Source organism: Sinohyriopsis cumingii, chromosome 14 (assembly GCF_028554795.1).
Source record: "Sinohyriopsis cumingii isolate HCF-2022 chromosome 14, ASM2855479v2, whole genome shotgun sequence".
Classification (NCBI taxonomy): domain Eukaryota; kingdom Metazoa; phylum Mollusca; class Bivalvia; order Unionida; family Unionidae; genus Sinohyriopsis; species Sinohyriopsis cumingii.
The window spans coordinates 88,958,125-88,972,378 of NC_142974.1; the positions used below are offsets into that span (position 1 = coordinate 88,958,125).

At 35.7% G+C, this 14,254-nt stretch overlaps 1 protein-coding gene across 2 annotated transcripts in view; it reads right to left on the reverse strand.

The window, feature by feature from the left end:
• LOC149784326 (intermembrane lipid transfer protein VPS13B-like) overlaps positions 1 to 14,254 on the reverse strand; it is a 370,899-nt gene that overhangs the window by 344,059 nt on the left and 12,586 nt on the right. For both annotated transcript variants that reach the window (XM_089932368.1, XM_089932367.1), the window contains exons 4-5: positions 13,708 to 13,914; positions 5,000 to 5,237 (exon numbers count right to left, since the gene is read on the reverse strand). In XM_089932368.1, the coding sequence (XP_089788494.1) occupies positions 5,000 to 5,237; positions 13,708 to 13,914 (445 nt within the window). The remainder of the gene's footprint in view (positions 1 to 4,999; positions 5,238 to 13,707; positions 13,915 to 14,254) is intronic.

The following is a 14,254-nucleotide window of genomic DNA, read 5'->3' on the forward strand; positions in this document are numbered from 1 at the left end:
TCGATCGCGGTTGACAGTGTTGGTTCATGGACTGTTATTGCTATCATGGATTCTTTCCCTGTTTTATCTTTTATTCTATGCTGAAATTCATCATTGATCTGTTTGATCTGATAACTGCCTGTGGATATTCCAACAACTACCATCTGGTTTATTTTTATTTGCAAATACCAACGAATTGTTCGACTGTAATCCACCAAACGATTTCGACCTGATATTGGGCCAACTGTAGTAGACTCACAACTATTTCTTTTATTGGAATCGCAGTTGGAAAATTAATACTGAATTCAGGGTTGGTTGAACTCGCTGATATCATCATGGTTCTCAACGGGGTTGTGTTTGCGGCTATCTGCTGAAGTATTTCTGCCATTATTTAAATTTCCATTTTCCAAATGGCAGTTTTCTAAATCAATTACTTCATTTTATGTCTTAACCATTATATCAAAATCAGAATATGATACTGTCGTATCGTCAAGGCTTGATGATATCAGCGACGACAATTTAGAGTATGCGGTTGTTGCCGTGTGTAATTTTACAGCATAATCATGCAATTTTGTACTCGTGCACGTAGATATCTTTTTCATGATAATATTAAAAAATCCAGCAATTGTTGCTGACAATGAAACACATATCATTGTTACTGCTACTGTTAATGGTGTTAGCGCTGATAGTACCATGCCGATGGATGCAACAAGTGTAGATACTGAGTATACAACAACATTGATGGCAACTACACGTCTTAGGTATTTTTTTTACTTTCGTCGTACATGCGTCCATGATGGTTTTCAACATTATTTGACACTCACATACTTGATCATATCTAAAAATTTAACGTCCATTATACTTTACACAGTAACCAATTGAGGCATTTCAGCAACAAATTCTAGACACCACCAGTAAGATGTTGCGGTTAATTTCTTATCAGCTGCTTCCAATATAAATGTCTCTTCATCGTTGCTATTTAACGCAACAGACACAATCATGGAAAACTTATCAGTTGAATGCCGCCAGGGATATGTGGTGTATATACTAAATTCTGCAGCACTCAAGCCAGTACACACCAGTGATTTCCATGGTATGTTTGATAGTATTATTCTGCTTTGACCATGTTGAGAATCCCGAAGACACTGTGTATACTATATTGGTGATCTGTTTGTGAGGAATTTTAATCAGATTAATTTTGCTAACGATATCAGGAATTCCATTTGCAACAATCTTCTAGTGTCCTTTTAATCGTTTCAATGCTTGTCTTGACATCAGAGAGTTTCACGTCAGCGGTCAATGGGGTGTTTCACGTCAGCGGTCAATGGGGTGCCAAAGAAATCATCTGTGATTTCATTAAGTTTTCTAAAGTTTCTACGAAGATTTGTAAATGCACTTATGTGAACATCATACTCAGCCCACAAATTATGAGGATTATATCCTTGGATGGTTCTTGGTGTCCGTTTATTCATAAAAATACTTCACTGACTCCAAGGGGATCAAATATCATGTGACTACGTGTCTGACTGTTTAACCGATTAACATTTTGCAGCACAACAAATATGTGTCTTGGTGCAGAAACACCTTGCTGAGTTGCTACTTGCCATGTAAATACCCCAGTATCATTACTTTGAATACTGTCTGTGGACACTGTGTGCCATGACAGCAATGACTTACCACCTGTGTTTATGAAAGAAAGTAATAGTTCTTGTTCAGCGATCCAAGGAGTCATTACTGGCATCCACAGTGAAAGTTTAAACAGGTCTACCTTACCAGCAGCAACTCCATCAGCATGCCAGATAGCATCATCGTCATCAGGTTTTCGCAAAAGCACAACTGTGTGTTTCACTCCAAAGATAACTTTTCTGACATTTCTGCAAAATCCAAAGATATGTGACAATGGAATTGCACATGAAAATCTTCTACGATTACCTATCAGTACGTTTTTATGCATAGCAAATCCAAGATTGTTATCGCCGTTGGTGCTTTGTAACATCAAAAATTCACCAGCTGATCTTTCTATTGTAGCAGGTGGTCCTGGTTGTCCCACAATCACAGTATCTCGTGGTACTTGTACTTGAAGAAATTGCCTGTGATCAGGGATTATCAGAGTTATCTTTGTAAAACATCATTGACGAACCAGCTGATCTTGAATAATCATTGGAGTATTTTGCTAACCCTACTATTGTTGTGGCAACATCAATGTTCCTTTTCAATCGTCTCGATGTTTTTTTCCATCAATCATGTAGGTGGCGCTGTCAAATAACGCCATAATTCCGTTATTAACAAAACCAACTATAGCCCCATTGCCGTATGGTGTATTGGCAACAACATCTGTTACAAGCTCACCTTCTGCTTCAATGAAAGCCTCGGAGGGTAGAAAATATCTACTTGTATCATGAACCTGCACGTGCATCGTAAGAATAAAATTGATAATCACGCACGGATTCATCTTTGTGAATTGGTTCATCCATATTGAATGATGTGTCGGATATGCATTTGAACATCTTATTGTATTGTTGTTTTTCCAAATGGTTATCGTGCATACCTACAAAGATCACTTCCCGAAATAAAACTCATGTTTGTTTTGCTAGGTTCTTGTATTACCAATTCTGCTAGTTTTTTTATTTGCAGCCTGATTTATTACTGACATTTGCAGGCATAACTTCGGTGCTTGGTAATTTTTCTGGTTGTTGCTGAACCAACCTTCATCTGCGCATTAATCGTGCTATTCTGTCTTTGATTGCCATGAACACTCTACCAGCAATGTCGCTGATTGCACCAGGACCTTTTTCACGAATGACATCAATGGCTTTCATTGATAACTGTTTTGCTATTGGTCTTGCTTTGGGAGCCATCCTTGTAAATAATCCCCAAACATCATCGCCGAGTCCATCCCTGTAATACATGCTGTAAATGGGTAATCATGAGTTTACTACTCTTACCATCTTGGGTATGCAGTGACCGTTGTTGTTTATAATCACCTTATTTGTTAGTTATTCGTTTAATCACTGTAGAAACCATCTGCGATTTCATCAGTAAGTTCCCAATAAACATTAATATCCATGATGCCTCTGTGAAATAGTCGTTGACAAGTATCAGCTGCTTCATTAATTATTTCTGGAGAATTATTTCTGGCACGTTTTCCTCCTATGAGAACTTCTAGTCGTTGCATGTCATCGAGAATATTGTTAGGACAAGCAATAATACCACTTCCTGTAGTAAAACCGCTACCAGTAACACCGGTGCCAGGTGTTATTGTAAAATATGTCTGGAGACTGGTCGAAAGAGGTTGTGGGTTTTTCTGTTGCTGTGGTGGGAGAGGTTGTGGTTGTTGTTTTTTCTGTTGTGGTAAAGAAAGTTGTAATTGTGGTTGCTGTATCCGTGAAATATATGTCTATTGCGTTAATAAACTCAATATATCTAGTATCACTGTTTCTAGCCTGATGTGCTCCATGGTGTATACGAAATATCCATCTGTACCAGTTATCACGACTTACAACATCATCGGTATATTTGGAGTTTAAAACTTTTTCTCGACTATCATAACTTTGCACAGCAAACTCAGCTAATGCATCTGTGTTTTTACATTTTTTTTTATGATGTTAATACTTTCTTCGGTAAATTTATCGCTTATATCAACTTTGGTCCATGCTTGTTCTGTTTCTGTATCTGTTTCTGGTATACATTCTTTGATATCACTTATTTAAGTAAGAATTCTGTCAATTTCTTCATTGACAGGTGAAGGCTGAGCTGCAGCTATTTCAGTCGGAAGTTTTTTAAGATTCTTTCTGTTTTCTTAGTCCTCACTGCTAGTTTTGAGTTTTGCTCAGTAGTTTGTTTTACTGATGGAAGAAGACCTTCAGTAACCGTTGCATTTCAGTAACTTTTGTAATGGGTTTAAACAATTGTTCTGTACCTTCTGCAAATTCAACTTGTGCTTGTCGTTTTTGTTTAACAGCATCTCTCAATGGAATATATTTCTGAATTGCATCTAGTCACTCTCAAGCTAATCTAGCTGTGTAAGATTCCTGCGCTGGTGGCATTATCTGATATAATTCTATTTTAATTATTAACAGCGAGAGGGTGCTGCCACAGATATGTGTCACATGGGTAAACACTGTGTATACTTGAAAAAACACTGACACAAATATTTTTGAGTTTGCTCAGCAGTTTGTTTTACTGATGGAAGAAGACCTTCAGTAACCGTTGTGTTTCAGTAACTTTTGTAATGGGTTTAAACAATTGTTCTGCACCTTCTGCAAATTCAACTTGTGCTTGTCGTTTTTGTTTAACAGCATTTCTCAACGGAATGTATTTCTGAATTGCATCTAGTCGCTCTCAAGCTAATCTAGCTGTGTAAGATTCCTGTGCTGGTGGCATTATCTGATATAATTCTATTTTAATTATTAACAGTGAGAGGGCACTGCCACAGATATGTGTCACGTGGGTAAACACTGTGTATACTTGAAAAAACACTGACACAAATTTATTTTAACAAAAACAACTAACCCATAAGAGAGACTCACTCTCGGAAAGTTAGAGGCTTTGGTTTCACGTTATCAGCGTATTTTTTTTCGTTTTCGTACAAGCCGTAGTTTTCATAAATAGACCTTATAAAAAGTGCTCTGTTCACCCTCTCTGCTGCTTCATGAGATGTATCAATAGACCAATTTTCATAACTGAAGGTGAAAAAGGGCTTCAGATATTTAAGGGGGCAACAATACTGACAACATTACAAACTTCCAAATGAATAAATTAATAAATAAGTAAAACACTACATCACCTCACAACATTGTTGATCAGAAAATAACAAAAGGTCAAACAAAGCACCTAGTATCAACAATGAAAGTGGTTTTGTAAGGATTAAACTTAATTAACAAAAAGTAATAATTATAAGTTCACTGATGAGAAAATATTCTGCTTGAAAATCAAATACATTATTCACTTTGTTATAATGTGCACATGAAAATAATTTCTGAATTCTCTTTGGTATTGTAAATAAAAATCTTTCTCTCACTTGGAATCTGACTCTGAGGTTTCTTTTCCATCGTATAAAGATAGTCCATGAAAAAGAAGCCAAATTTCTGACTGGCAAACTGCTCGGAGTACACTCGGAGATGCTGGTCGGAGTTAAGTATGTAGTCTACAGGGATTCCCAGGTTGTCTGGAGCACTGGCATCAAAGAGGGATTGACTGAGGTAGTTTATTGAAGATTTGTTCTGGAGAATCTCTCCACCAGATAAAAGCACCTTGCCCTGAGGGAAAAAATATTAAAATATTATTTAACCTAAACAAATTACTGGGGGAAAAATGTATACATTATTCTGGAATTAAAATCATGATTATAGCAAGCACCTTATCCTAGCTTGAATATACAGATATACAGAATAGAAACTGACAGACAAATGGAACAATAGATTGATAAAGAGAGACATATATATATATATATATATAGAGAGAGAGAGAGAGAGAGAGAGAGAGAGTTGCTGTTTTTATAGGGTTTAACACCATTTTTCAGCACAAGATAGGCTATACATAGCAGCCAGTATAAATGGTGGAGGAAGAACCCAGGAAAACCCCAGAAAGAACCACAGACCCACAAGAAGCTACTGGCAAGCTTTCTCACGTACCCACATTGGCCAAGCCCAAGACTTGAACCCATGCAGACAGAGGTAAGATTGCAGTGATCCATAACGGTGAGTGTTTTAGACCACTCAGCCACCTGGGGCCCCCAGCGAGAGAGAGAAAGAGATAGAGAGTCAGATATTTTACATCTAAGACAAGAAAAACAATACAGTGAAACTTGTTATAAAATAACCCCTCATATTAAAACATATATCCAAAAAGGACACTTTCAAGAATCTACAGGAAACATGCACATAGATTGTTATGTAAATAAATGACACCTGTTTAATATAGACACATAAGACTTACTTTCATTCAGAATTTTAATACTTTCACTACCTTTAAAGGACACAATCAAAAACCTAAATCCTTTTACTATAAAATATTATGTTATCAAATAAGCATTTTTGCCTTTAAAGCTTGAAATTCAAGTTTTGTCTGAGTCAATAAAACACAATATATAAAACATCATTCTGCATAAAGTCAAAGTGCATCAATCAACTTCCTTCATATAAAGGACATGTGTCTATTAAGGTCGAAATTTTCCTTATTCAATGACTGCCCCTTATAGACTGGTTTTAGTATATGTGTGTGTGGAGGAATATTCTGCATTGTGTTGTGTATTAAATTAATTAAATGTAGGATCAACATTTTAAAACTATAGGAATCATGAGTAATTTGCTCAAATACATGTACCTCAGGCTCTCCTGCACCCCACCTCACAACAGAGATGAGACTGTAGTACAGGGTTCATATTTAACTCTGAATGATAAATTCAAGCTATAATTAATTCCCTAAAATTGCTTTATAATGATCTAGAAGATAGGTTTACATTCATTGTTATTTCAGAAATATGTAACTTATCCATCAGATTTAATACAAAATAAACTGTTCTCTTAACAGGCCTCAGCACTGCTTTAAATGCATTATTACAGTTGCTGTTTTTTCTCTTCAGTCATATTGGAAAGAGAAGCCACCACTGTCATCTTTTCCTCTGCTCTTCTCCTAAGAGCATTTGACTCTGTTGCAAGCACAATGAGTCCTTTAAACTCTGCTTCTTCTGCCTTCTGAACAGAAGAAGCATGTAGGCTAGCAATGTCAGCTTCAAGATGCAGCTTTTTGGCTTTAAGTTCTTCCACTTCATCCATGGCTAATTCCCATTTCTTTCCTTTTCTGATTTTCTCCTCATGCTCCTACTCTGCTTTCTTCTTATCCAGAGAGGCATGGTACTTATGTCTTGCAGAGGAGGCATATGTCATCATTACATTGCTAATGATGATTTCCAAAGGTTCAACTGCTATTCTCATTGTGTCAATTATTAGCCTTTGAGCTCTGAGGCTTTCTCTGCTGAGGTTCTCAACAGATACCTGTTTGTTGACAGAAATTCCTCTCTCCACTGTTCCCTGCCCATATGACAACAACATTTTCTGAAGAACATTCCAAAGTTCAACATATTCCTTTCTTTCAGAAAGGATGGAATAAAACACTTCATAAAGGCTGTCATCTCTTCTATTGAAGCATTTCAAGGGATGACTGGTCAATTGGGTAACTTCATCCACTAATTTTCCATACTGAGTCAATATTAAATCACACTGGGACTCTACTTCTCTTCCTGTCTCACACATAATTCATAACAGTGTGTAGTTACTGTGTACTAATTTGCATCTTACCTTTGGCATGACTTGTAAGGGCTCCTCGCATTGAAGCCAAGTTGATAGTCTTTTTACAATATGCATAAAACACCTTTTGTTTACACATTTTATCCTTTTCAGTCATTCCCTGCATTTCTCTTGTTCAAGACAGATATCATTGAAAGAGCAAAGACATGGCATTTTTAAACACGAGGTGAAACAAACTGAAGATGTAAATCTACTGAACACATTTTGAATCCTCGAGCGTATGTTACTTTCGTGCACTTTCTACATAGAGTGAGCACTTGTTCAATGTAACCAAAATTCAATTGGCTGAACAGTCTTGTTAAACAAAATTGTTAATTAGTACAATGAACATTCTGATTGGCCAAAGCTGATGGATTCATCCAATCAAACTGACTGATTCATCAAAAGAAAAAAGTCAGGAAAACAGACAACATCCAAATCTAACGACCTTAGGCAATTTTATTTGTGATAATAATAATAATAATGAAGACTTTTTATAGTGCCTAATGATTAGAAGCTCTAAGCACTTTACAATATTAGATAACACCTAAAAACATATATAAAGATATGAGTATGAAAAACAAACACCATGAAATCAGAAAACAAAAACCATGCTGAAAACAGTTTTGGTGCTGACTTCCTTTGATGAAGGGTGTAGCCAGCTTGCTTTGATGAAGAGTGCATGTGTTATTGGAGTTGCCGCCAAGGCCAACTTTGGATGACCAAACAAACGCTTGTTTGTTATTGCAGCGGCATTGAAGCTGAACAGGTCATCGAAAGAAAGAAACCAGGAAAACTTGACTATAGTCGGACTATACATCCCAGTTTGTTTGCACCCTCCCACCAATTTCAATAATGAAAACATTTAATGTGATAAAAATTGCACAGAATTAAGTCAACTGAATCACTGATTTATAATTTATAACCTGAGTGTGACCAGAATGGCACTAATACTGGCATCCCCTGCACCTTTCATGCTTAACAAACTTTCCATACTAACATGGTGCCATATTGCGTACACTATGGGCTACTTTTTTTTATTTCAATTAGATAACATAATGGTGTAATTCATCCTATTCAGTAATCTGATGCTGTCGTTCTTTTCCTTCGCTTGATTTGACATTGTAAATATCAGAAGCAGACAACATATGCATATACATCTGTAGTCATGCACATGCCCCTTTGCTGAAAACGGACATGTCTGGAACTGGAAATGAATCTCGAGCATGTCCGTATATAATACTGAAAACTTCATTTACGCATGAAATGCGAAGATGATGACGGTGTTATGGCCACTCTACTCGCAGTCAGGTTAGAAATTATAAATCAATGAATGAATTGACTAAGTTCCTTGCACTTTTTATCACATTAAAGGTTTCCATTATTGAAATTGGTAGGGGGGTACAAACGGGTTCGTAAAGTCAGACTATACATCCGAATCTAACAACCTCGGACAATTTTATTTGTGATTATGGAAAGAAATTAAAAAATTTGGGTTTATTTCAATTTTCAAAGACTTTTAAAGATCTCAGGGTAATCTGCTTGATTTTCCCAAACTTTCAAGGCATTGAAAAGGCTATCTCATTTTTCCTAAACTCTCAAAGACCTTCAAAGACCATGCAAACCCTGTAGTAAAACAATACCTGTCAACATTCATATGTTCTGATGATGACTATGATATAAAATTTCAAAGCAATCCACTAAAAATGTTAGTGCTGCATTCACAAAATTCTATCATGCACTGAATTCAGCTGTTAAGCGAACAAGGATGATAACTAATAACAAAAATATGGAACACAAGGATTTGCCAATTTAAGGCTCATTTTAGCAAGCTTTACACAAAAACCATAAGGGTTGGAGGTCAGAAAAACTTGTGTTGGCATGACTTTCCATTAATGATAAGGGATAAGATTTTATGGTGGTTGCTGTGGTGGCCATAGTGGATATCTGATTGGCACCATTGTAATTTAATGCCAACAAGACATGATGCCAAGTCATCCAGTAAAATCTTCATGTCCATATGACTTTCCATTTTGCAGAAGTATTGATAAGATTTTTATTTTTGGAACAACAGATCTGGGGATGAATATGTATGCAAAGTATTATAGCAATCCTGCAAGTTGCTTAGGAGTGATAGTAAACCTGTGCTAATGGATGGACAAATGGACTGACAAATAGATGGACCACTGACAACAGGCCACCCCATAAGCTCTTCTAGTATATAACCAGTATACACTAAAAAGTGTGGTAAAATAAAATATGAACTGTTGTATTTATTTTACAAATAAACAGCTTATTTTGTTTTCTTTCTCGCACATTTCATACCTTTATATTATCTCTCTGTGTGACAGATTCATTAGATCTGTTTGAGGCAACTTTATTTTTTGGCAACTTTATGTTTTGCCTAGATATGCTGATAAACTCATCTCTTTGACTATATCCACCATAATGAAAGCTTGACTTTGAAATAAGAGTGGTTTTGCAATTAATGTTTTCATTTATTTACATACCTGAATGATTTCAAAACATTTTGTTTTATCCATGTAATCTTTTGCTACAAAGTAAATATGTATCAGTCTCCTGTAATTATCACATAAAAACACTGCCTGTGAGTGGTATATGTTTCAATACACTGATCATGCTTTTCAAGAAATCCATGTGGCTAATCATTAGAAATATGTGGCTATTAATTTGAAATATCAAATGTTATGTCATTCACATTTATCACAAAATCATATAAAATCAGCAACATGCATCTAAACAAACTCTGACCAGCCAACTTTTAAAAGTCAGCAAGTCCATCTCATTTTGTTGCATCAGGAAGCAACCTGGGTAGTTTCACTGGTCAGCATAAAGTTTAGAGAGGAGACTGCTCATCCAGTTTATGCAGTTAGATTAACACTTAAAGGCTGGCATATTCCATATACTTAGAATATTATGGTAAATATGTGACCAAGTTTAATATAAATATTCACTCCATGCTTGCTACATCATTGTGTTTGCATGAGGAAATGTGAGACTTGCCTTGACAATGACTAAAAGATGGAAGTGGCAGACACTGACAAAAAAGAACTGATATATGAAATTGCAGGCATCTATGTAATACAGGTCGTACAAATAAATACTAAATAAAGGTGCTGATATATAGACAGTGTGACCCCGCTATAACACGGTAGTTGGGAGCCATATAATCCGACCATGTTATGAATTGAACCGTGTTATAAGCAACCATATTTACCGGGGTTGGGGGTGGGGTAATAAAAGCGGGTGTGAAAATGCATGCTTCATTGGCACAATTACCATTTTAGATCAATGTATATTAAATGAGAAAAACATTTGCAGTGATAACAAAAATTGCATATATATATATTACTTTATTCAAAGAACCATGCATTGGTAAATACACATGTATAGTTTATATATACATGTCTAATCTACAGCATGAATAGAGTATTCACACCATGTACTCACCAGCGAATCTCATAACATACATTGAATCCACAATACAAATATTTCCATCGAAAATATCCAACACAGATGTAAAATATTCAATAATTTTGTCACAGATCATTATGTGACTGAATTCAATGGAAAAAAATAACAAAAATTACATAACGGGTGTATGTAACGAATGATGAAACAGTACGTCTGAAGGTTAATTAACGACGTCTGTATAAATTTCATACCACTAAATTTTTCATCCTTCAATTGTAATAATTATTGTTTGAAAAACTATGTGATTTTCAGCCGCTTTCTGCTGCTATCATGTTTTCTCTTGGCAAAGTCAATTATATTTCTCAGTTGAAGAATTCGAACATAGTCTATATCTTGCGTCTCCATCCATCTCAAAGCACATTCTAAACCTTTGACTGCTTCTGTTGCTAATGGTGGACTATCCTCAGGTGTGGTGTCCTCACTGTCATCATCAGAAACATCACCATCGTCAGCATCATAATTGGTGTTATTGAACTTAATATTTTGAATAATTTCCACATCCAAAACGTGGTCTGCAACTGGGCAGTCATTATCAAAATTGAGCCATTCATCAACACTTTCACGTGACTGCATCAGCTCCCCAAATGCTCTCTCAGCCTTGAACACATCATTCTCAGAAAATCTATCAAATAAACTATTGTCATCATCACTGATGTTGCCTCTGTTTTCCTGTGTAATAGTAAATGCTGCCCCAAGTCCTTTCTCCCAGCAGTTCACAATGCAGCATGGCATAATGGCATCCCAAGATTTGCTGCCGAGGTACATTACTTCTTTCAGATTTAAACTTTTTAGTGTCGCCTGGACTGAGGTTTCATCGCAAACAATCTTTTTCACAAGTTCTCTTCGATAATTCATTCAAATGATGAAAGCACCTAGGAGATTTGAATTTTCCAATAACATAGTGGTTTAAGTTTGTGTCGTCCAGTTTTATTGACATAAAACAACAACGTTAATCGCTCCTTTATTTTCTTAAATCCTTCATGTTTATGTTCATCTTTTTTCACAGCTAGGGTGGTGTCAGGCATCATTTTGTAGAACAATCCAGTTTCATGACAATTGTAAATCTGCTCTGGGGAATATCCACCTTCCTCTATTATTTCCCTCGATTCATCTGAATAGTTCATAGCAGCTTCAGAATCTGAAGAGCGAATTTCTCCAGAACTGTCACGTGACTAATCCCATGTCGCTTCTTAAAACGGTTTAGCCATCCATTGCTTGCTTTGAAGCTGGAATCTTGCCCATGTAAGTCGGCGTGTAATTTGTTGGCTTGTGCATTTACAATTGGTCCTGATATAGCACTCTTTCAGTTCTAGTCTGGACAAACCACTGATACAGGGCTGCATCAGGTTGGGTGTCTTCTGCTAGTCTTGATTTTTTCCTCATCATTCCCTCACTTTCATGCATATCCACAACCATCTCTCTTAATTTTACTTCTTCCTTCTTCCATCCTCAAACTGTTGACTCATTCACACCTAAATCTTTAGCTACTTATGAATGTTTAACACCAGACTTAATCCTGTCCAATCCTTCAATCTTTTCTTTAGCAGTAAAAGCTTTACATTTCGGTTTCCCATTTTCCATTCAAAATGTCCACTAATTAACACTTTTACTCATATTGGTTTGAAAGAATACAGCAAGAATAACTGTCATTAAACAATGGGGGGATATCTGTAGGAAATAGACGACATTATTTACTAGTCAACAGATTGCATAAAACAACACCGCCAAGCCACACGCACATGTTGGCGGCTTTTGTTTCTTTGATGTTTTATAAATCGTTGCCCCCTAATTTGAACAAGTTTAGCTCGGCAGTTGACTTTGATGAAGAGCAATGTACATAAATTAATTGATTAATAAATTCTGGCGAGAATCTTTTATCAACTGCCGCATTGGTTGTTGCTTAGTTGTGTATGCAGTTTAGAGAACATGTCGGATATTATTAGACCTACGATTGTATACGGAATGCATTCAAGACAGACACAAAGTAGACATGATGGCTTCATTGCTCAAGAATCAGTAATAATAATATTAACACTTATGAGCTGTCATTTTTCAAGAATAAACAAAGATCAAAGTTCTCAAAAGGCCTAGCCACTGGTTCGGATACTCGTATTTCTGATGTTTATTTTGGCACAAAACTGTAAGAAATTGGTTAAATTTTAAACTTTTAGGAGCCACACAATGATTGTTTTATATTCTAAATCCATATGCGATTTCCTCCCCAAAATGATAATAAATTTTCTACACATTCTTTTTGCACTGTTCAGAAGAGTATGAGAATAACACATGTATGTGATATGTCAGCCAAACTCGTCTTATATTCGAATTTATATGCAATCTCTTCTCGAAAATGATAATAAACTCTTTACGTATTTTATTTTTCATACTTATAAGAATTTTTTGGTTTTTGAGAAAAATACCTGTAATAAGGTACCTGAAATTTCGGAAGCCATGCCACAACCGCGTTATATCCAAATTTGCGGTATAACGGAGAGCATTATAGCAGGGTCACACTGTGTGTGTGTGTATATATATATATATATATATATATACACACACACACACACACACACACATATTATATCTATATATATACACACATTATATATATATATATATATATATATATATATATATATATATATATATATATATATATATATATATATATATATGTATGTATACTGTGGCAAGTTCACACACAAGCAAAAAACCTCTTTCTGTATCACTCATAATTTTTTTAAATTGCCAACAAGCAAGCATATTACAAACTTTACACTGCCTGAGTCAAATCAAACCTTGTTCCAGGCAAGTGAAATTCATCTGCCCTCTACTATGTGCAACAGTGTTTAAGATAAAAAAGTTACACTAATACTACTGCTGCCACTTCTACACTTGTGCTTTATATGTGAGGAACATAAAGGAAAATTAATAAGGAAGCATTTACTCGAACATGTGTTTCTTCCATGGCCTCACAAATACATGTCCCCTGGGAGATGATCTGAATATTAGTGATCCCAAACTGGGCATCAAAGAAGTCCAATCCCCTGATTAGCATTGCTAGAGAGATTCCTTCAGACTCCAGGTACAGGAAGGGGTTAAAGGAAATCTTTCTTGGACCATAGTGGACCTTCTCCTTAAGTTTCTCTGTCAGCTAAAAAAAACGTGTTGATAAAACATAACAAACTTGATAAGAGATGGATAATATTGTAGGCAGAACATTTATTTAATAAACAGATTTAATTTCAAAATGGTTCAATGTCACTTAATTTATATTCAATATTCAAATGGAACAATAGTTATGTACCCTACAGATGGTTATGTTATTGCATCTGGACCATCTACTATCCAATAATGTACCAGTTAAATGCATGGCCATATAACAGTTTATGCAAAGATAACAAAAGTCCTGAGTAAATAAGTATGATGCAAAGACAACAGAAAAAGTCCTGACTAAATAAGGATGATGCATTAGTAAGCACTTTTCCTGACCT